The sequence below is a fragment of the Pholis gunnellus genome (assembly GCF_910591455.1).
Source record: "Pholis gunnellus genome assembly, chromosome: 10".
Taxonomy (NCBI): domain Eukaryota; kingdom Metazoa; phylum Chordata; class Actinopteri; order Perciformes; family Pholidae; genus Pholis; species Pholis gunnellus.
Genome location: NC_136537.1, coordinates 15,177,096 through 15,202,197, shown reverse-complemented (window position 1 = coordinate 15,202,197; position 25,102 = coordinate 15,177,096). Strand labels below are relative to the sequence as shown.

Sequence of the window (25,102 nt, the reverse complement as noted above, 5' to 3'; positions counted from 1 at the left end):
TATGTGATAATTACACAAGGCATTAGTCAGTAATACAGCTTGCGGTTTTTCATCAGACTGCAGCTCGCACTCGATAACCTGCAGCTTCAGACAGGCAACGGAAAATATGTGTATTGTCTTCAGTATAGTTCATGGTGTAGATGCAGGGAAGCTGAAATAATGGAGTTATAAGAGTTGCACACTCTGTACCACCCAGGCAGATCGGTACAAGCTGCTGGTTGGAGGGCACTAAAATGTTCATTCTGTGCTATTTTCAATGGGAAGGTTTGGGTTTCCCACTCTGACTTTTTCTTACTCTGCATGAGAAGTGAGAACGTGGTAACCCACCCTGCTGCTACGGGCCAAGTTAAAGTTTGGCTGAGGTGAGGAACAGTAGATCTGGAGTGGAAACAAATGTTTTTCATGTCCAGACTATAAAAGTTTCACTGACTTTAAACATGTATCCAAAGTGAAATAGTTTGTACTAAAACTCAACATTACATTTTTATTTTCTTTCCCAGCATCGCTTAGAAGTACTGGCAGACTTCAGTTCAGCTTCATTCTGATGCTTATTCCATCTGTTTCTCTCTGGACGCCTGTTTCATAATCCCAAGTGCTGCTGTCAGTTGTTCTCTTACCACAATAGTCTGCGACACAATGCAGCCAGACAGTGCTTTTGTGGAATGGGACTGAGCCAGGCCTATCATTAGCCTTATCTTATTCTCCCTGGGCACTATTCCCAGGCAGGTTGGGTACATGATGTACCCTGGGTGCACACACACACACACACACACACACAAACACACACACATAATGGCACACGTACACAATAGAAAGGGACTAAAGTGCAGGAAAATTAGAAAGCGCATCAGAAATCATCTTTTCTCAGCTCAGAGCAGCCTTATCAAATATCCATGAGTGTGCATACACACACAGCCACACAAACACTGATGTGTTTCCCCCTGCAGCGCACAGAGCTAGTATTAGACATACTTTAGCAACGGTGTTGCCACAGCCCATTACTGAGAAGTGCTCATAGTGTCTGGGAAAGAAAACAATTACTTCACAGAGCTTCTGCAGGTCATGAGGACATGCTTTCCAGAACACAGGAATGGTTACGGCACTAGGACCAAATCACGTGTTACATTTTTGAAGTCACTGAACATCTGCAGTTTGGCAACATGCCGTGCTTCTGTGTTCAGTAAACAATTCTGAGTTCTTGGGGTGGATGTGTAATCTAACAGAGAAGAAGAGTAATTTAAGTTTCCCAGACGTGACTCTCTCGTAATGCAAGTGTTTGGTTCTGAGGAATATAAAACACAGGGAGCATGTCAAACTCAGTTAAGCAGCATTATGTTGTTCCGGCCCGTTAAACAATTATGTAATGTGGGTGTTTAAAAAATAAATGTGTAATTGGATTTATAATGGAGTTTCTGACATCTGCTTCCCATCACACAATCATATCCCTAATTTAATCTACAGCACCTGAGTGGTGTTTCAACACGCGTCACCTTAACCTCACTGTCATCCATAATTGCATCATTAATTTGGGCTTTTGCACAAGATTGAGAGGATAAGAAAGAATAAACAAGTGAGAGACTTAACACAGCTGTCTAGCTGGGAGCAGAACATTTTAGGCAACCTGCTCACGCCCTGGTGCAATGAGTTTGTTTCATCAGATGGATGTAGGTATGCAATAACCCTCCTTGCTAAATCAAGAAAACATTTATTTTTTCTGCGGGCAGGCAGAGGCAGTGCTTGGTAGAAATTGAATGTAATATAACTGCCACTCTGAGTTACAGTTAACAGTGTACATGCTCAAAAAATAAAAAAAAGCCAAATGACAGGCACATCCAAATGAACCATAATCAAACTCAGACTTTAGTGTAATGAACATGGATTGTTACTGGTGTGTCCAAATTTCCAAACTCTCATTGGCTTGAAGTGTTCCATGCAGCAGAGACCTCCAAATGTACCAATTTCTTTCCGGGATGGGCAATGCAGCTATCATGGTGAGTCACCGAGCATGAACAAACAAAGCTGTTTCTATGGGCAGTTTATTGCATACAACCATGGCTCTTAATATCAAGTCAGTTCTCCTCCCTACAACTTTAGAGGTTTGCCGGTTTAAGGACCAGTTTGGTCCCAGTTGCAGGCTGAAAAAGGTGGAGCTGTTCTGCCAGGCTCCTTTTCTCCCCGTGGATGCCTTTCTGGCAGACAAAAGCCTGCGAGAGAGAAAAGGGAAAAATAAACTTGTGTGCCAAGTTTCAGTGATTTTTTTCTGGCTGTTCCCCAGCAGAGAGAGAGAGAGAGAGAGAGAGAGAGAGAGAGAGAGAGAGAGAGAGAGAGAGAGAGACTAGCAGCATTAAATTAGCAAAAATGCCAAGATGCACCCTGTCCAAGAGCTAATTTCTGTCTGTGTTGCTGTGTTTAAAAGAAGCAGTTGTACCATGGAGCGGGCCGGGCCGGTCGTATCTGATCCCCTGTCATTTTACTGTGCCATCGCTGGGCAGCAATTAGCACCAGTGACATTAAATGACCTCTTTCTGCATTCCTTCCAGTATGGTGTCATGGAGAGCAATGAGTCACAGATCATCATTATGTTTGCATGCTGTGGTGTTTACACAAGTCTGGGTTTCGGCTAAACAACGAACCTCTGAAAGCGTGTGTAGATGTTTCTGCTGTAAAGTAATAGACGCTGGGCTCAGGAACCAGCAAGGCCAATGCCAAGAAAGTGTGGGACTCTGGGAGGAATGTTGACGAACGCTGAAACTCTCTTCCCCTCCCTTTCTTTGTGTATTCCTCTCAACTGTCTCTCGCGCACTCTTGTGTATATACTCGTCCATACACATACACACACACACACACACACACACACACACACACACACATGCACAGATTCAATCCGGGCCTCCATCCACGTCCCTGACACAAGTCTTTCAGGGGCCTGCAATGCACACAAAGGTGTCCTATAAGGGGGAGTGGAGCCTGCACTGCTAGAGAGAAAGAAAAGAGTGGAATTTATGTAACACTCGAGGTCACAACCTTTCGGTACTTGTGAGCCAACTGTGCGGAAGTGAGCTGGGATCAGGAGGTTTTCTTACATCAGTAGGAGCGTCTTTTGCTTTAGAAGAGCTTGAGCTGAGCAGGGAGACAGTTGACCCCCTTTTAAACTAAAAAGTTACAGCTCGGCGCTCAGGTCACCCTAAACAAGTCAAGAAAATAGAGTTTCTAGAGGTGCAGATTCAATTCCAAAGAAGAAAATAAGCAACACATGAGCTATGGTGCCATTTTCCACAATAGAAACTATCTTTTTAATTTGGAGCACTATTTAAGGAGCAGTTCCCTTATTATGTCCATGGTGCTGACGTGGTAGTTCACATCTGCAGGAATTTGAGAGGAAATCATGGTCATCTGTGAGCAACATGACTCTTCTCTCTCCTTCTCCTACACATCCGTTAGCTCCACATAGTGTTTTAACTGATGATCATCCTCAGAAGTGTTTCGCATAATTTAAACGCTCCTTTATTTTCGGCTTCCCTGATATGCCAGTTTATTTTGTTATACAGCGGCTTTGAGGTTGAGGTTGTACACATCTGTTATAAATTGTCAAACTGCAAGCAAAAAAGTCAAGAAAGGCATATCAATCCAATTAAACATAATTTAGAGTCAATTTAAAGCTGGTATTTACGGCTAAGATTTCAATTTAAAAACTACTTCCCTACATATATAAAACAAACAAACAACAACAGGCAATGTAATGAAAGGTCAGAACGCTGATGCAGTCTCGCACATATGTGCCTGAGGGTAAATCCAAGTAACATATGGGGGATGAGGATCCTCTTTGGGTTGGAGCGATCAATAGGCGAACGTTCTGACCCTCCAACCATGAATAATTTGTGGGTCTACTGGCTGAGATCTGAGTCCTTTTCTCACCCGAGTTTGCATTAGAAACAGACAGACGCAACAGTGTGGAAGTGTTGGCAAAACACTGAACTTCAATGCTCTTTCCATGATTCTACCAGCAGAATTATCACTTTAAATCGAGATGAATGTGCCATTGTCTGATCCATTTAGTGGTTTGGTGTATTTCTAGGACTCTATTTGTTCACGGGTCCACTCCCGAGCCCTTTAGAGGGAAAGGATGCTATTGTAGCTCATATCAGTGGGAAATTCAGAGAAACACCCTGATAAAAAAACAAAGTCCCTTGCTGTTATTCTTTGACAGCTAGCAAGGGCTTGATATGAAAGAATAAAAACGGAAAGACAAGCCGTCTACTTCCTCCTTTTGATATTCAAATATTTAGAAAAACATATCAGATTCAGACAAGGCAGCACTTGTCCCCGTGAGTACAATAATATCTAGGCCATTGCATTGAAAACAGCATCGCTAAGCGCCTCTCCTGGGGCCCGTCTTTTGAGGTGAGACTCTCATTTGCCCTCGTGTTGGCATCTTAACTGGCATTTTAATTTTATTCGAACAGATCAGTTTAGCCAAGGCCTGAGCACAATTGGTTAAATGTTCACATAGTAACTCTTCTTTGTGAAAAAACAAATTCATGTATATCACATTGCCCTGCAGTCTAAACAGTTAATGGCACCTGCTGCCTGTCACCAACACAAAGAGACGTGCAGTGGGACAGATTAAAGACTTACATTCAGCTTATAATGTCGACCCCATGATAAGAGGCTAACGAGTTTTGCAGATGTCTGCACTGTTGCGACTGAACAACATTCTACTGAACCAGCTCTAAGATGCGTCGCCATATAAACACAGGTGGGGTTTTTTTATCTGGCATACCTAACTATTACTCATCTTTAGAACACAATGCTTAATCATAGTGTCCACGGTATCATTGCTTCCAAAGAAAATGCTGATTCTTCTAAAATGGCGTTTTAATATGACAGTGTTTCTCTGAGGTTTTCAGCACATCATGTGCGGCAGCAACTCACTAGATGGAACGGACCAAAGCGCTTTGCTGATTGAGTAAACCCAAAGCCAATAGTGAGTCATTTTAGCATTTAGATTTGAGGTCTTAGCCATATTAAGACTATCGCCCTTTCTCTTTTGCAAACAAACCTGCATGCCACCCTCCCACCCCCCCCCACACCCATATCTCAAGGTAACCATGTTTTTTTAAAAGTTGACCTAAAGAACTGGGAGTACAGCCAAAGCCTTCTATCAGAGGAAGCACTGGCCAACAACAGCTGTGAAAGCCCTCTCCTCCCTCCCCTTTTCTCCTCCCCCCTCTTCATTTCTCTTCCTCATTTTTGCATTTTCCTGTTTGGGTGTTTGGTGGCTCCCCGCTCAGTCACCAACACAAAGCAAAGGGCTGTCCTCAGGCTGCAGAGCGCAGACAGACAGTATCTGGTGAACTGAGGAAAGGCGATACCGTGGATTCTTGTTGTTGCACTAATTTGACTGTCTGCCTTTTTTTTTTTTTATATACAGACAGACCGCTTTGATGGAAGAGCTGAGAGAGAATAGAGATCAAAATAACAAGAGACACTACTGCTAATATTCTGTAGTCACACAACGACACAGTGTCCTTTTAGTCAAATAGAGGAAATATTGCTTCACAACGTGGTTCGCTGTGTCTATGTTAAAGGAAATATCTTGCAGTCATGGGCGTGTCAGCGTGTCAAGTGTTAATCTGCCTGAACACAGGTCATTTATGAGATGTACATAACATAAGATATCTGCTCATTCACAGACATACACATGTCTACTTATAATATGTGCTTATACGTGGGCTATGTTACACACAATTCCATCTTTTTCAGTTTAATATAGCAGACCACATAAGAAAACAAGTTCCTGCATGGTGTGTGTGTGTGTGTGTGGCTGTATATTTTGTACTTTGCTTTCAGCACTGAAACAGACAGACGTTCTACTCCTGAATGCTTTTTTTTAAATATTTTCTTTAAATAACAAGATGGAAGGGCATGATCGGGCAGCATCCCTGTGTGGTCACAGCTCAGAGTAAACGCGAGGATCTAAATTCATTGTGTCACTGTGACCCCTCCTGCCTTGCAGCCATATCCAGCACAGTCACGCAATCACTCGCCCCTGTCCCGTCAGATGGACATGGCACAGCGGCAATACCTGTGCGAGAAAGTTACCAGACAACAACTATGACGAGACCGCTCTGAGACAGGGTAATTACCTCGAGTCAGGGTTAGGCAGACCTGGGGAATGCTAGTAAGATAGGATTTACTGCTCAGAGACTGTGTGAAAGGACAGGAATAACAATGACTGTTAGAGGAGGAGGCGTGCGGAGCAGACAGAGAAGAACAAAGAGGGTGTGAGAGAACAGAAAACAAACGAGGCTGACGACACAGACAGCAGGACAAACGTCTGTGCACAAGGTGGCAGGCAAGACACAAAAGTTACATGGCCAAGAATTGCTCATTAGCAAGATACTTTCAGAAATGTGCCACTCCAATACACACTATTTAAAAACACAAGGAGCACATACTGTTACTATTGCTATTTTGATTTGTATGTTGTAAAAGTTGCCAGCTACCTTGCAGGCGCCACAGCGAGCTCCTTCCTCTGCGGTCGGATTATAATTACAGTCTCACCAGGAAAGCTCACCGCAGTCATTACACTGGTGTGAAGAAGACATTCAGTCCCGTAGGCTGGAAAAAACAGATAATGACTTGCCGTTTTTTACGGGGTGCATGTACTTGGTGTTTGTGTGTGTGTGTGTGTGTTGGTCAGGAGTTATCCAGTGGGTGTGGGAACCTGTGAAATACCCGATTTTGTTTCAGTTCTGCAAATCCTGACATGGTTCCTCATAACGGCCTGCATAGCGTAACTGATGTTTGTTTCATTTACAATTCACAGGTTCATTTACTGTAATAACAAAGAGGGCCAGAGGCTTGAAATGATCAAAACAAATCAGTAATCTTCATGAGAATCTATCGAGATAATAATAAATCTGACACAGAAAACAATACACTGAAAGGTCCAAGATCTGTGCCGTATGATATGGATCCCCAGAAATGACGCAATTTAAGTTTAATTAGGCAAATGCTTATTGTTACCAGATTCACTGTATGATGGATAGATTTTAGATTACAGGCCAATAAAATGTCAAGACAGAGTTTTGTCAACTTTGTCTCTGGCAAACACCCTGGCACATACTTGCACTTTTGTGCAATACCTCTGCAACAACAAAGTTGAGCCCTGGTATAGTTCTCACATTTCATGATGTGCTGCAGCGTGCTGTGGTGTTATTACAGGGGTTGGAGCCAACGACAGCCCTGGATCAGTGCGCTGCTCTGGGGTGCAGTGCCTGACTGCTTGACCTCCCTGACCCCTCTCAGTCACTTCCTCTTCATATAGGTTTCTCTGGATGGTTTTAATTGCTTTCCAGGGAACATATTGTGAATGAAATGTACTGCTTCACCTTGCTGTGTCGTCACAAAGTAGAGTCAATAACCAAGCCGATGGGAACCTTGCCCTTCAATGCTTGGACTCTGTGACTTGGGTACAGGTAAGGTGACAACTTACTGGCTCCCAGACACTGCTTACGTGGGCAAATCTGTCCATCTCCAAAACAACAGAGAGCTCTTGCGTAATTCCCGATGTCAATAAGCCAGATCTGATTAGAGATTTTATGTCCGCCTCAGCTATCATTCCGAAACAATCTCAAGCATCGTTTTCTCACGTTGGAGCGGACTGTTTTGATTGATGCCAGAGAATGACATTTACAGAATTGAGTTCGCTTTTTTTCATCGATCTCACCTCCTTGCAGTGTTAATCCTTGAATCTCCCAGAGCATTTCTTTCTTAAGTGTATCTAATCCAACATAAAAGAGCTCAGTCCTAAGAAAAGTGTCAAGCTGGTGAAGAATCTCTCTTTATCAGTGTCTTAAGAATGTAAGCAGCCGCCTGCCAAACACTGGCAACCTGCACGTCCAGACAGAGACCAAAACAGAGTGTGTATGCTTGTATGCATGTGTGTTTGTGTGCTTTGTCTTCATATGTCGATAACCTCAGATTTGTGTGCATATCAAATATATTTCCATATCTGTGTGACTACGTGTCTTGGTGCACGTTGGTTCCTTTTCGCACGCATACGTGGATATGAATCTCTCAGTGCTGTTGGAGTCCGTGCTTGAATGCTCACCTTAACTGGCAATGGAGTGTGACTGTGTACCTGAGTGGTGCGTGCGTGCAAAACAAATACGAGTGTTCTGTGGTTTTATAAGTGAACTTTGGACCTCTTGGCTACACGCAGGAGGGAGGCCAATTTAGCCTACATTGTTTACCCGGGCCGTTAAACAATGACTGGGATGGTAGATGGTGTTTACTCACTCTGCTGTGCTGCCTCGAGACCAGGAAAATGACAACTCAAAAACACAATTTGTCTTGTGTACTCTGACCGACTCCAAGTTCAAGGGTTCCTTCAAGTGGAAGTATTTCCTGTTTGTTTCTCGGAGGAGAGCTTGAACCTTACCTTTGCTGTCAGCCAATCATTTGCTGCAAAATCCTCAACTTTAAAGAGAATGTTTTATTTGTGGCAATCAAACTGAGGTGTAATTAATGCTGGCTTTAAGTGTATTGTCAATGGAAATCCCTAAAAGTTAGATTTGTTTGTATTTCAAAGCAGCAAATAAAATGTTCCCTGTGAGACTTGTCACAACCTCACAACAATTTTGCAATTATTCAAAACCGCTTTGTTTTTGCAAATTGCAAAGTAGTGACACAATGAATGTGATTATTCAGCAGCTACTGCATAATGTACTTGCTTAGTTCAAACATTTGCATTAATTACAAAGAAGCATTGCTCACTGTTGCTGAGACGTGTTTTCAAGGAGGATCCCATTAGAAAAAGACAAGCTCTTTGTTTTGTCAGAGAAACTCCCAAGTAGCCTGAAAACCACACTGATGGAAGTGGCATCTCCAAATGTTAAAAGAATGCACTGTATTGGGATACTGTGCATGCTAACTGCCTATGTTTATTTTATTCACATCATTGTATTGTCTATGTGAGGTATCACCAAATATGCTGAAGTCTAGTTCTCATCTGTTCCCTTCTCCTGGACCCTGCTGTACGTCTACAAATGTGTGTGTGTGTGTGTGTGTGTGACCAAGAAAAGAAAACTAAACAACTCAAATGGCCAATCACTGAAGCTTATACGACTTGCGTCTTTGTGTGAGGGGCAGGCTTGTTGGCCTTTTGAAGGCAGGATAGGCAGGGGTTCCTGTGAACTCCCAAACAACATCTCAGCTCAGCACTGCACAGCGCTGGATATCACTCTGTTCCCGGTTTAATTGGAACAAGCTGCTTTTGATGCTGATCCTTCCCCTGATTGAATCACATCCTTAAATAGTGCTGTTGTGTTACACTATACATCCTGCTGAACTGGTATCATTCACACACTAATGCAGGAGGGAATTTGAATTTCCCTTTTTAAAAAAGTAGGAAGAACTTGAATCAAGCTCTCTGTAACTAGCCCAGTGCCGTTGACATGATGCACAGTTCAACAGCGCATCAGAGAGGAGACATATGAATGATTCTGAGTTGATCCGTAGCCATGCAGGCATCTCCACAGCTGAATCCGACTTACATAAACTGTCCATGCTGTGACAGATATGCTGTTACATACCACTGGTAGGGAGCCCTATAGTTTGTTGTATAACTGTACTGTATATCACCAATTACAGATGTTTTTCTCAGGCATGCATACAGTTCATGCTGCGGTTCCGGGGTCAATGTGGGAATAAACCATGAAAAGAAACAGTAAATGCACTGTGTGAGGAATACACAGCCATACAGTGTAAAACATTGCTGAAGATAAATCATAGATATGTACGTACACTGATGTCTACACGAATGAAGCATGTCAGAAAAACAAGATTGAATTATTCTATTCTATATTATAAAAGAAAAAAACCTTCATCCTGGCAGCTGTGGTGAAAAACGATAAAGATCTGCTTTTTTCACTTGGATTCATTCTTTATGAATTAGTTAGCAAGCGTAAACTTACATATACATGTGAATCATAAGACACATAATGTAATAACACTTTTAAACATACATATTTTCATTATTTTCACTTAAATTGTTACATTAGCTCACCATTTACTACTTTGAATTCTTGGACAGATTAGGAGGGTTTTAACAAAACATATAAAGCATCCTCAAGGCTGCAATTACTTCTATTGCTTTTCCTTTTTAAAGTTACTAGAGCATTGCGAATGATGATGTAATGTGTGTGTTTATAGCCCGAGCGTACTTGTTTTACAATCTTCACGCGGGTGGCCGACATCTGGATCCACATTTCAGTGTTTTCTCCCGAAGGAGATGTGGCCGCCTTAATTGCACTCATTCTCATTAACGTTTCTCGAAGCTTTCTTCTATTAAACTCCAACATATTTTCTTTTTAAGACTAGAATGGGGTACGCACATCTGGCCCTGACCTCGTCTGTGTCTGCCTGTCCTCTGATGGTAGGGGATCATCCTCACCACGCAGACAGACTGAGGAAACATTGCGTACAGTACACCGTGTCCTCTCGGCCCGTCTCTCTGTCCGCATGTGGGACTGCACAGACCTATTGCCACTGGGCTTTCTCAGATTCCAAAGGCGATGGAGTGGTTATAAATTGTGACGCTATTTGGAAGGGACAATGATACAAGGTGCTGAATATACATGAGTTTCACCCACTCCACAGCCGCTCTCTGAGTTATATCAGGTTCCCTTTTGAAAGAAGGTGAAAAGTGGCCTGTGAATGGTTTTAACACAACTGTATAGCTTGACTAAATTTATGTGCATATTTACATATGAACACAACGTAGCTGGATGTCCGACTGCGCAGATGCTACGTCTGTAGCAATCAATCCAGGTTTCAATAGTGTAGCCCCAAGTGAAAACACAAAGAGGGTGGAGTGAGCGTTAAAGATCTGCAGCGTACATTCACGACCAAGGAGAAGTGGTCCATGTCCTGTTTCTATCCATCTTCCTATTCATGCTTTGAACACAGTGTTAAGTGTCCTGTGTGTGCGCCTATAGGTCGTGTACAGTCCACAATTTAACCGGGATAAATGAAAGAAATGCTTCATTTTGTTATACGATCTCCCCAGGATCAGTATTCTACACCGTGGTTTTGTAAATGAAGGTTGCCGTACATGTTAGATCAGTTGTTATTCTGTCATTGCCATTGAGATTTACATCTCTCTTGCTTTGAGACAGAGCTTGCTGTGTGGAAATAGACACACTGATTGAATTATGATCTGAGTCATTCCTGTGGTCTTGTTGAAGGAGAATAATATAATTTGTTTGACTTGTAGAGATCAGTGGAAGGCAGGCTGATGAAACTTCCTCAGGCTAATAATATGAGTAACCTGGTCACTGCAATCTCTAACTTAGAGGTGTTAGACAGACGTGTCTTTACTGGGATTTTGCGAGTGGCTTTACAAGGAAGTAAGTGATATGTTTGAAGTTTTCTTTTAGAACAACATCAAACAGAAAACTTTTTTTTTGTAGTTGACAACATGTCACCAGCATGATCATCATAAGACTTGGATTGTGTTATGAAGCTTTGGAGATGTCCGGCACCACAGGGCAGAGAGGGATCGACAGTTTAAGGAAATGTATGACAAAATAAAATAAATATCAGTAAATTCTGCAGTTAATGCATGTATGATTTATACATCTACTGGTAGAATTCAGTTGAAATATGTCTGTTTTTTCACATGAAGGAATATTTAATGCTCATTCACGTCGCCGGTTGAGTTTGATGCACTCTCCTTCAGCCAATGACCGCCAATGACTCGTCTCAAATTCATCCGTGGGAAATTAGTCGTTGCTCCATCGTCATCTCGCAGGTGACAAAGGATTAGCTTTAATGCTCAGCGGAGGAGCCTGCTGGAGTCTGTGGGAACTATTCTGTGTTTGGATGACACTGACAGCGATACTTAGCAGGGGGCCTGTCATCCAGCTAAATCCAGATCGTGCTGTCAAGGCCAGACGTGCGCGAGCATGCACATATGCAAGCGTGTGGCGAACCGCACACATCGACATACACACGGGCAAACAAAAACACAAGCGAGCACACAAACACACACCAGGGGACGGCCCATCGAGGGCCCAGCTCCCTCCAGTTTTGTCCCAGTTGCCGGTGACTTGGGTCACACAGCTGCAAAAAGATGTGGAAGGTGGAGAGACGGAGAGTTTTAAAAGGGAGGAATGGATTGAAAGAAGGAGGTGGTGACATTAGAGTGAGGCGTCCTTTAGAGAAAAATAAAGGTAAAGAAAGAAAGAGGGAATAAGCTATAATGTTATATGTGGGTGAGGGTCAGTCGAGAAAAGAGTTTCTTCCTGTTTCTTTCATCTGTTTAACTCGAACCAAAGACTAAGAGATTTCATTAGTTGTTTCAAGGAAGAATTCATGAATAAAATGACCTATTTGTCATGATGATCCTGTTGCTTCTTGTCACTCCACTTACCTGTTTTTGTCTGTCATTTGACCTTTTGAAGAATAATGCAGACTGCTTATTGTTTTGTGCTGTAAAGCAATCAAGTGGTGAGGCTATAAAGATGCTCAGCCAGCGTTTGGCAATTCTATTCACGTAAGTCACAGTGTTGAGACTCATGGATCCCCTCAAAAATGAGACGCTACACCTCAAGTGGCTATCGTCTCAATAAATTCTAATTCAAAGAGGCTCAGCCTTCACTTCGCAGATATATTTACGTGCAGCACAGATGCTATCAACCTTCTTAGTGACATCCTTTTTGCTTATAATGATCACAAAGTGTCAAAACCATTTTTGTTATCACCAGTTGACGTAAGAAATCGCACATGCAGCACATTTTAGCTCAACAGGTGATACGGTTTGCAAGAAAAAGAAAACCTGCCAACTCAGATCTGATAGCGCGGTATCACCCGTCGCTTTGATTCTGCAGCACGTCAGCTTCACAGCACATACAGTAGATTTCCATTCATCAGCGCCATGACAGTCTGACGGCTACTCAGGTTAGAAATAGATACACACAACCACACCAAATACGACAGCTGAGGTATACAGTACACTAAAGTAGCATAGGCAGATGGATATAGACAGATGGCACTGAACTCTATAACCTTTTGTTCTAGGACATGATCCAGTCGAGAGTGTATTAATCACAGGTGCCGTGCAAAGTTGTAGCCATTGCCACTTCTTTGGATCTGAGCATGTTTCGTAAGCAAAAGCTATGTTTTTTACTCCAGAAATATACACACAGATTTCGCTAATAACATAGTCCACTGCTATTTAACGCGACATGGCCAATTGCGTCCACAACCTATGACCTTATCTAGAGCATCCACAGAGCTATTAGTGAGAGCACTTAACTGCTTATCCTGAGAGTCCAACCCCTTATATTTCATAGCTGACAATCTTGCGTGCACACGTTAGCACTGAACAAATTGTAATCTTATGCGCTATGGGGGCTAGACCGTACTGTTATTTCTTTTTGGAGGGATGCTGGGTTGGGATGTGAATGTGGCCTGACATGGGTTCACTATACTGCCATTATCCCTAGCGCACTCATCTGGGTCTTGGCTCTATTTCAGTATTTTCACAGTAAATCTAGCCAGAACATTCTCCCCGTTATAGCACAAGGTAAATCTTTACATTATGCCCTGAAGCTGTCTGGCTTCTGCTGAATCACAGCCTGGTGCCAGATGCTGCCAAGTCCCCAAGCTTGTTAACTGCAATATACTGCACACAGCACCATTAGCTACTGTACTGCTTGTCCTGCTGTAAACTGCTATTAGTTTCAGTGAAGGCTACTGTTAATGAACTTATTATCACTTCGTACAAAGTGAAATTAAGTCGAAATTAAGCATTTAAGTGGCCATTTTTCGTCTGGGGAAATTGAATCAAGGCAAGTGAGGAGCAGTTCCTGCCTTGTCTTCTTGGTGGTAATGAACACAGTTTAGCATGTCACCCAAGCAGAATTTAGTAATAGCAATTGAGATGCTCCATAAAGGGACTAATGAGTTACAGTTCCTCACAGATGCAGAAAAGTACAAAACACACACCCACACACACCTGTTTGTGCTGTCCTCTGATTTTGCAACAGCTGCCTTTATGGATAAACAGGAGAATGAATGCTTCTATGTTTCCTACCATGCAAATCATGATTAAAACCCTCCTGTAGCTAAGTACAGCCTAATAGAAATTGGTATTTTGTTGCCTGTAATTTAGAGTAACGTTGAGTAGGTGACATAATGTTTTAACTTTTAAGCCTTAAACCATCAACTTGGCTTTACAGGATGTTTGACATCACTGCCATCACAAAATGATACGAGAGCAAAAGTCACAGTCACAGTCTCGTTCATGTGCTTCCTTTCTTCAGAGATTCAGGGAAATACATTTCTGCGAAAGGCTGTCCCGGGCAAGTAACCCTGAATAATGATCGTGAGCAGTGATTGTTAGAAACTGAACTGAGTGAACCAGAAATTCCACCGCTATGAGACATTTTGTTGACTTTAGAGGGCGCATGATGATATTTACCCGGCCAAATGATCAATACTATTCAATTATGCATTACTATGAATCTAATTTTCTTCAATGAATATCCGTATTCTTCTAAAGGTTATACTGTAGTAGACTTGCACCTATAAAGCCCCCTAAAGTTATTGCTTGACATTTAGATCATTATGCTTTTGTCTTCAGAATTCTTACCTTAATGGCACAAAGGATTACGTTAATTCCCATCTAGTGATAAATGCCAATATGCAAACGCTACAACCCAAAGGATACATCCTCGAAAAGACAACATGCAGAAACTGGTTTTACACAACTTTCTGTCATGTAACACCACACTCGTCTGTGCGTCACAATCTGTACAGAATATCAAATGTCAAAACCTTGCACTTGCCAAAAAGACGGATTTAACGCAGACTAGAGACTCGAGACATTAACGCCGCACTGTCAAACTTGAAAGCAGCTCGCAATTAATCACGGCGAGAGCGGCTCACTTTTGCTGTTACACCTTTACCAGCAGCGATAGCTCTCCAAACATCACTAGATTAATTACAGCCCTCATGACAAAAGAGGCTTACTGAAACTGACAAACCCACTTAATCACAGTTTCAAAGCGTTTAGAGGATACACACGCAAATCTGAAATGTTACAAAAGATGCCACTGAACTCATTCATCTGCCTCAGTTTGATTTTACAGACAAACTCCAAGAAGTGGTCGAAGAATTTCTCTGTGGTCGAGAGCTCTTCAAATCAATTCCATATCAGTGAGCATACGAGCAAATCCAATCTGGTTCCGGTCGGAAAAGGTCATTATATGGACAACAAGTTTGTTTCACATGATGCAACAATGGCTCCACTATGTGTTTTATTTCACATTTGACCTCTGATTAAATGAGGTATGGAGATAGTTATTGTCCCTTTCAGGTAAACAAAGATCTTTTGCTTTGTCTGCCCGAAACACAAACTCCAGCAGTGTTGAGATAAAACGATTCCCTTTCAGGAAACTGTCATTTTCATTGTGACTCCGGGGCATTGTGCTCAACTGGATTGGAGACACATCATACGAGTGCCAGTCAGAGCATGGCACTCACAGCTATGGCTGGATATCCAGAGGTATCGCCAGCCCTCAATTGTCTCTTTGTGCTTTGAGAGCACAGTTGCTGAGAACAAAACAGCAACAGAACAGCGAGCAAACAGTCAGACGACTCCTGCCTCTTGAGCAGCCCCTTCATTTGGAAGCCAAGATGGGACACAGTCAGTCGCGTCCCACTGAAGTTGTGCCTGTTGGGGCTATGCCACCTTCTCCCAGGACGCTGTGCGCCCTCCGCCTGGCCGAACCGCCCCACAGATTCTGCTGCCACTACCAGCACTTCAGCTATCCGGAGAGAGCTATGAGTTACTTGCCCCCTTACTCACCGAGTCTGTTCAAGAGGCCAGATCGGCGGTAAGTGGGGGACAGCGGAGGAGAGTCTGAGAGATGCCGTATTTATCATGAAATGGCTTGGGTTACAATTCGCATGTATGGCAGCATCTTAACGACATCATGTCCAAAACAGAATAGTAAATGAATCTTCTTTGTAGCAGCTGTGCTTAATAAGTTATTATGCCTCTATAACACATTTTAATTTCTCTGACATAAAACATGTCGACCTTGTTGAAAATTCATCTTTTGAGTTAATAACTAATTGTTGGCTGCAGCGTTTTGATAACGCAAGCGTAACATGATAACTCTGGCAGCCCTCGGATAACAATGTCACTCCTGTCATCATTTTCTGCGTGTACTGCATGTTTGATACAAGCCATCACATACATCACATGCAATCCAAGGGCAGAAATTGACAGCCTGGTAAATGTATTGAAAAACCTCACCCGCAAGAACCAAGGCCATGTGCCTCGTTTTTATTCATGGCTCAGGAGACTTATAGGTGATGTGATAATAATGAGCGCCCCTGGGTGTCCTCGTGTTTGTGGAGTGTTCAGTATTCATTGGTTGTAACCGCTCCTGTTGCCCACAATAACAGCTTCCTCTGAGACAGCCTCTGGCTGCAGCCTATGGCAGGGCTGTGTGCTCTCGGGCCACACTCTCCTACACGCCATGCATTCCTGATTACGAGAGTGCAGATGGGACACACATAGTAAAGAAAAGACCTTTTGTCCAAGAAGAGATCTCAAACTGATAGATTTTGTTTTCTCTTTGGACTTGACCACCGGTGTTTCTTGTTGGGCTGCATTGTGTTCATCTGGAATTTGGTGCGACCAAATCCCCCAAAACGCCAGCCGTTGGAGGCATGTCTCAGCTTCACTCTTCTTCAGCCACTGGTGCAGATGAATCACAGTATTATATAACGCGGTTGGCTCTTGCACATGGGACATCTGATGGAAGACGTGGCCCATCGCCTGGCTGTGGAGTGATTCACTGGATTTGGCGCTCGCCAAACGTGTTCAGGCAGCAAGAGTTCCACAGAAATACAAAGGCTTTACTTCTTGGAATGGCAGCGATGGTCAATATCTGTGTGCACTTAAGCTGTTTAGAAACATGCAAACACAATTTAAACTAGAACTGCTTATTTAGTTTGTACTTGTTTAGATTTGTGTTGTAGCGGATATCAAGTTTAGGGCTTCCTAGTTTACATTGTCGCCGTCTTACTGCATGTGGCTCATGTATTCTACTTGAACCTGTACGTAGTCTCTATCTGTGCACCTCAGCAGAACCACAGGCAGTCGGTTTGACTCCCCTCTATCCTAAATGGGACTATCACAGCGGGGCAAGGTAATTCACCAGCCCCTCGTTGCCAGAACAGGGTCTGATATTAAACCTGGCAGCTGTACTCCCACAGCACAACATCTGAGACGACAGGCACTATGGGCCCTAATACCCAGTCAATGTGCTTTCTGCTTAGCCTTGTTAGAACTACCAACAGTCAGACTTTCCACTCTAATTATTTTGTTACATAACAGAATTCCTTTTTTCTCCAAAGGACGTGGCAGACCTTAGTTTGCTATGCAATGATCAAAGAGTAGGCTCTTGGTTATTTGTTATCATTTTAAATCCACGTTTTCTTTTTCTATGCCTCTTTTAGGCAATTTGAAGTATATATATATATCTATATTTAATTGCATTTCATAGGATATGCCTGAACCACATTTAATGGCTAGTATTAGACGTAAGAGCCGATCAGCCGAGACTAGCCGGTAATGTTCTAAATGTTGTTTCTGCTTTGGAAGTAAAATTATTATGCAACAGAGGCTCCCTAATAAAAAATGAATTGGTTTACTATCAGTATTCGATTAGATAATTGTAACAGCAAAATAAAACATAATGTGACAGCAGAGAGGCGCTGACAAATGATACTAAAGCTATTAAAACCTGCATGGACGCCTCTCTGAAAACAAGGTCTATTGCTCAATAGAGCTGCCAGCACTCAGTGGAAAAAATGCTGTGAAAAGATAACAGATAGCCGCTCTGTTTTTCTCTGTGGTCGGCTTCGAACACACATTGTTTATTACACTTTGCAGGATGCTCAGCACAGTTGCGCCACATGTTCTAAGATGCCAGTTCAAAAGTGTATGTGAAGTGCAAGAGGTCATACACCAGAGACCAGTGCTTTGGACTCTTTCCTGTATGCCCTGCCAATGAGTGGTGTGGATATTCACACTCAATAGAAGTTGTGGTGCACACAACGAATGCATTACAATCTGTGTTTCTCTAAAATATCCATGACTGTTTTATTGTTTAGTGCACACATTAGGGTGAACTAGTGCAATTAGTAGAAGGCTATGGTATGCAAACATTAAATACATGAATGAATGAATGAATGATTGTCCTTTAAGAATTTTCTGTCATTTCTAAGTAGGAAAAACAACTTGGAGATGTTGATTTGTGGAGGCAGGAAAAGGTGTACAGAAAATTCCGTGGTCAACACCGTGTCCAGAAACAGAGCCTTTGTTATTGACATTGTCCCCTACGGGATGGTGCATTATACGTTTTCACCACTAGAGACCAATAGAGTTCAGGTATCGACTGAGGGGAAATTTACCGGGGAGAGGGTGGAAAAGTACCTTTTTGGAGTACCTGTGCACATGTGCATAAGGTGCAGGACATTCCGTTAGAGCATGCAGCGTTTTGTAACAAACAACAATAAAGTGATGGGAACAACGTGGACATTATCGTTGTCATTACCGTGTAGTAAAAAAGGACAGTTTGCAGACTTATTTTAAGCTGTAAAATTGTACACGTGGCAAATCAAGAACTACTACATTGCTACTTCTTTAAGATCACATACTCTAAAACCGTTTGCTAAAGAAGTTGCTTGATTTAATTGAATTGATTCACGTGAACATCAGATTCTACGAATCCTCACCACATGCGTCCTTCCTGTGCCCAAATCGAGTTTTTTATTTATTTACTAGCAACACGAGCGACTTGTTTATGCAGAACTACTGAGATTACATTTGTTCGGATGGTGGTTAAGAGCACAGTTGCAGTGAGGACGGGTCTCGGTCTGCGGGTTAACTGCAAGAGCCAGTGTGGCAGAAGAAAAGTTCAGAAGCAGGACACACGCGATGCTGCATTCAAATGCTCATCTAAAACTTGTGTTTTTCGAGTATTCCTTTTGTTTACTAACAGTAAGCTAATGCAACCTAAAGGGTATTGTTTTTATTGCATTCGTTTGTTTTATAAATGAACTGGTTGAAAGGGGTATTTTGCAGAATAAAGATGTAAAATGCATTGATTTAATGGAACGATAACACAGTAGTTTTGTCTTTGATTGGTTGTTGAGGAGATATCCTTCTGGCTATCATAATCATACTCTAAGAACCATAACACATGTAAACAAAATAAAGAAAAAACTCTGTCGTACTATCAGATAAGCATTATGTCAATGCAGCACACTTTACACTTTTATATTCATACTCTGTTATATACGTGTGTACATTTGTGGACGTTTTAAAAGTCAAAGTCTCACAAAGCAGAAAAATTCCACGAGAGCCAGCCTCGTGAATACTTGACCATAATCGCAGGCGTCTTTGTTATCTCCCTCTTCAGGTTTATTGTGCAAAAAGTTGAGGCGGGACGTATCAGCGGCCAGGTCGTAAAGTCGTGTTTTTTTCCCTATGGCAATGGAAGGCACCACTAACCCCGACCCGCCAATTTGACTAATTTATGCGCGCGTCGGATGACGTCAAGAGTCAAGCCATTCAAATAGCAGCCGGTGGCAGAAATAGCATCAGACAGTCGCTCGTTTAAACCGGCGAAGCTTATACACACACACACACACACCGACACAGCGACACAGCACTGCGCTCAGCTAACTGCAGCGAGTGAGTGCATCGCTACGAAACACAGACGAAAGATATCCGGATATACAGTGAGGTGAAACAACCAGCCGCAAACGTGGCGAGAAGCGTGATCCAAACGAGTCTGGTACTCAACATGAGCGCGGAGATGTTCGGCAAAACACCCATGGAGGTGGCCGTCTACCAGTTACATAACTTCTCCATCTCGTTCTTCTCCTCGTTCCTGGGAGGAGACGTAGTATCGGTGAAACTTGACAACAGGTAAATATCCGACACAGCCGCCCACATGTTTGCTTTGCGTTTTATTTCTTTTAATAATAATAATGCGCTTGGTTAGTTATGAATGGGAGCAATGAGCGCGAGCCTTTTTCCTCATTCTCTCTGCAGGCCTCCAGCCAGCGTTGCTGTATTTTCATAAAGCCGTTCAAAACAAATGCGCTCGTGTGAAATGTCTGATATAACGTGTTATTACAGAGGTCTGTGTGCTCAGCTATCTTTCTATCTGCTGCTGTTTATTTGGACTTTAAACTGATATCTGCGTGGAGTCGTTCACAGTCTCCTCACACACACACACACACACACACACACACACACACACACACACACACACACACTGTGCTCGTTACACGATCACCTTAATAAAAGCCTGATATTACTCACAAAGCTGTAGTGTATACAAAGGCTACAATAGGTGACCGCGGGGTAAACTGTGTTCCTTTCTCTTCGGCAAGCTTTGTGTTTCGCTGTCAAACACCAACCAATTCAGGAAGCAGCAACATATTTCTTTTCTTAATAGTTACACTTTGGGGTTTGAGTTGACATGAAGGTAACGGCAGTTGTGTCTCTGAACTGTTCATTTATGGCCTCTTTTTTTCTTCTCCTCCTCTCCTGCAGTGCCTCTGGTGCTAGCGTTGTGGCCATCGACAACAAGATCGAACAGGCGATGGTAAGCCAACACAACCAACCGCAGACAAAGACACGAGAATAGGTTGCACTGTACAGAACATGCACGTCAACCCACTGACCTCCTCAAAATGCTGTTCGCCCCAATTCATTCTGCACAAAACCAGCTCTTTATGAATGCCCAAGGAAGTTATGTGAAGGCAGCACAGGCTACTGCATGCTTTACTCATGTGACAGAGTAGACAACAAGAGCAGGGATTTTACACACAAAAAAAAAACAAAGACTGACAACTATTTTGCAGCACAGAATTATTGAAAACAGCCTTGAGTCAAAGTTGTATTGACTGTATCTTACAAGAGATCCAGCAAATAGACAAAATGGTGCAGAAGCTTTGCTCTGACAGCATCAGCTGTGCAGCCGAGCAGATAGCATTTCTCTGCGTTTTGTATCTAAACTGATCCATTTCTGTTTCTTTTATTATGGCAGGATCTTGTCAAGAACCACCTGATGTATGCGGTGCGCGAGGAGGTGGAGATCCTCAAGGAGCAGATCAAAGAGCTGGCGGAGAAGAACAACCAGCTGGAAAGGGAGAACTACCTGCTGAAGAACCTGGCCAGTCCAGAGCAGCTGGAGAAGTTCCAGTCTCGCATCCCGGCAGACGTGCTGCTACCCCTGGACAATCTGAGCGCCCAGGTGACCGCAGACCTGCAGCAGCAGCAGCAGCAGCCCTGCATCCACAGCACTGGCTCTGCTGTATAAGTGGCTCTGCCTTGGGGCGGGCAGAGCCACTGTCTCTTTACAGTAATGGACCTCCATTTTGAACGTAAGCGTTTCAAAAAATCGCCGCCGCCGAGAACCCTTCGCAAACAACGAAGGCGAAGGCATCGGGGCTGTAAATGACCGATGGGACACAAAAGAACCGATGAGCACAAAAACTGAACTTAAGACGCTCTTGACCGGTGCGGTGTCAGGCCCGGGCCTCCGATACCGTCCCAACTCTTTGTCGTAGTCTCTCTTGTGTAGACAAAAGCGCTGAGAATAGAGAGAGGGCTGACTAGGCACCGACGAGCGCTTGCTTTCAGACGGCGGGGGGGCGGGGGGGGGGGGCTTCCCCTGCCTAGCCGAACCCGTCCAACAAACACCCTTGGCTCCAGAGAGGGTGGTGAGGAGGTGTCGATCGGGCTGGCCCTGCAGGTGCTAACTTGGAAAGAGTTGGGGGGAGGTTGCTCCCCGCTCCCCTCTGAGGCGTTCCTCTACGTCTCAACGAGAAGAGCCCCGTCATGTGGATTTGTCCGAACTCAAAAACACGAGTTTCAAGGACCCCCCCCCACACACACACACACACACACTCGCATAACGAGAACTTTTCCTGTGCCTAAAATGTATTGCTCACGTGTTCATGTACATCTAAGCGTAACAAGAATAATCATCAGGATAAGCTAAGGCCACAGAGGTGGAGGTTAACGCAGTACAGCCGGTTAGAGCTGATGGACTGCTGCAGTACACTGACCAGTATGCTGTAATGATTCATAAAATGTAATCTTGCATTGCCAAACAGTTGGGGGCTTGCTGCTTATGGGGGAAATTAATCCTGCTATATTTTGGTGTTTTTGTTTGTGATTCTGAACAAAAATCAGTTTGTAAAATAGGATCATTGTGCAGTGGTCTTAAAAGACTTTTTTTTTTTTTTTTTTTGTAATCTTGGGGGACAGGCATATGTGCCCACTTTGTCTGCCTGGCTCCTCACAGTAAAGGGTAACTACAATGTACATAAAGTTGAAACGTCCTGAGGTGAACGTAGTAGAGATGGCCAGCATTTGTCGCTGCAGATGCACTCCTGATTTTAGCAGCATCGTCCAGTATCTGGTCTGTTACTTGCAACTGGAAAACGATGGCATGACAACATTGCCTGCCCGTAGTAAGAGAGGAACACATTTCCAGACTGAACTCTGTTATTGTTGTTGTTGTTGTTGTTGTTGTTTTCTAGCTACCAAAGACTTTTTGCCCTTTCTATTTTGTTTGTTTTGTTTCCTCACGACAACTGAAGCCGAGCAAACCAGGACCATGTGTAAAGCTTCACAGGGAGAAGACTATTTTGTAGCTAGTGCTAAAGTTTTTATGTGTTTTGTAAAGATAACGGTATTGTTGCTGTAAAGTATCCTCGGAAAAGGTGTTCACTATGGTGTCTGGATACAACTGCACATTTGCAATAAAACCTTATGTTTACATAATACAGTACGTTGACGCACTGTCTTTTGTTCATCAACTGTGCCAATATAGCGTGTGTGTGTGTGTGTGTGTGTGTGTGTTCCAACAAATGAATGATTTTTGATTTAATATGCGACACCAGCCCAGACTCAAAGTTAGTTACATGATATAATGTTGCAGTATCTATTTCATTTCCTTAACTAAACAGCCAATAGTGTTTTAAGCAGGTGTAGTTGATGCCAGGTAACATTCTTGAAGGAGCAGTAATAGGGGAAACCTCATTGTAGTGTTTTGAGGTTGCATATTCTATGCAATGGAGAAATGTATTCCCTGGAAATCCAGTCAGCGAAGACGGATAAGGTAGCTGCAACAACACCCACGATGACTTCATTTCGCGGTGCTGAAATAAGAGAACCACTGTGAAATCCTTCTCATTTGAATTCCAGGGTAAACAACGCATTGCCTGTTTGCAAAACTGACCTCTTGGACGTGGTAGCAACTCCATCAGGGTATTGAACATACGATATTCATGCGGATTTCTGTTCAGCTGTGTGAGTTTGACGACGTCGGTGTGATGAGCGGCATGCGATTTGTAAAATTCAACACAATGTTGCAGTGAACCCACAAGGCTCCTTACTTTTCTTTTTGCATGTTGCTCCTCAGACTGAGGAAAGACTCGTCTCATTGTCTCCGACTTTGAAGAAAGACATACAAACTTTTTCTTCTCTCCCAAAGTCAAAAACAGTGTGACCACTAACGACATTGAAGTAATAATAGATGGTTGCAAGAGGATTGGAATCTGCCCGAGTGAAAAAACCAAAACAGTTTGTCCTCGTAGCATTTCCCTTCAGACAGATTGGCAGCCAGTCAGTTCAGTCTGTGTGTAACTAGATATGTTGCGGCTTCCCGGGTGTGTATACCAGGCTCACATCCATCTATCGCTGAGAACAGAGAGTCTCGGCTCGGGCCAAGAATCACCACCATAGAAAAAAATAGCACCAGAGAGAACACTGTGTCTTCCCCATTGCTCAATTTCCCCCATGAAACTGTGGTCCCTCCCAAAACAACTGATTGATTGTGATCAATAATGCTGCTCTGAAATACGTTGTGCATTGAATTAGTGGCAGGCAGGATGTGCAGCGCGTTGACTGAGGAGGTCATTGGTTTAATGTAGCAAAGAGAAGGGAGACGGCATAGACGAGATAAGTGGAGACAATCTTTCTACTTCTTAACTAGATACCCAAACACCTTGTGCAGGTCAATGAAAAGAGGCTGCAGGGTCGGCTCCAGCAGGAAGTGGTACTGAAGCGTAATCATACTTGTGCTAATGGCTAAGGCAGCCTCAAACACAGTGGAAAAATTCCTCTGGCTGCACAGCTAGCGTGTACACGCCACAGGCTCTAGAGGCTCACAAAAAGTCTGTAGACAATTTGGACTTTGTTTTGATTTATTATTTTTTGCTTTTACACTTGTTTTGTCGTTCTATTTTGGGGGAGCCATTTAGGAACAGTGTGTTCAAGAAGAATCATCAAACATTGATCGCACCCCTGGTTAAAAGCTCACTAGCTGATGTGTAGGACGCGTTCACAGTCATTCGTTAATGACTAAAGGCTAGCACCCATTTCTCGCTTCCGCCGGACTTTCTAAAAAAAGGCAAAAAACACAGCAGAGTCTGAGTCAAAGCATCAGTGATTACGCATCACTTCCTATAAATGTAAGTGTGGGAAGAACCGTAGGTGTGGAATTAGACTTCAGATTGGAGCTTGCTTGTAACCAGGCGGCCAAGAGAAGAAGAGTTGGTGTTGGATTGCTCGTGTTATGCAATGAAAAAAAAAAAAAAGGAACATCTGTTTTGGATGGAAATTCAGGGGTTGTGCTGGGATAAGCGGGCTCTGCCTCGATGTGGTAGCGATCGCATGCAGGGGAATAATTTGGTCTGACTGCTTTTCATGGAGACGTGCACAACTTGTGTGTCCTCTGAATGTCAGCATATTCATCATGTCAACATTAAAGCAAAAGCCCGAATGAAACAAATGTCAAATTTCAGCTGTGTGCCATACTGTAACGCAGTGTCGCGCTATTTCCAAAGCAGTTCAGAAGAGCTGCAAATTGCTGATGACAGACGCTTGTATGATACGGTAAATGTGCCGTTACTGCTCTCGCTTAACAAACCTGATTACTAGCTTCAGGGAAACAAGACACATGACTTACTTCACAACTCTTATTTG

The 25,102-nt window shown here is 43.2% G+C and overlaps 1 protein-coding gene across 2 annotated transcripts in view; it reads left to right on the top strand.

The window, feature by feature from the left end:
* The window catches only part of tsc22d3 (TSC22 domain family, member 3), a 32,873-nt gene extending 9,969 nt beyond the window's left edge, over positions 1–22,904 (top strand). For both annotated transcript variants that reach the window (XM_079167300.1, XM_079167299.1), the window contains 2 exons: positions 20,657–20,708; positions 21,153–22,904. In XM_079167300.1, the coding sequence (XP_079023426.1) occupies positions 20,657–20,708; positions 21,153–21,425 (325 nt within the window). In that variant the 3' untranslated portion in view covers positions 21,426–22,904. The remainder of the gene's footprint in view (positions 1–20,656; positions 20,709–21,152) is intronic.
* Positions 22,905–25,102: the final 2,198 nt, after the last annotated feature.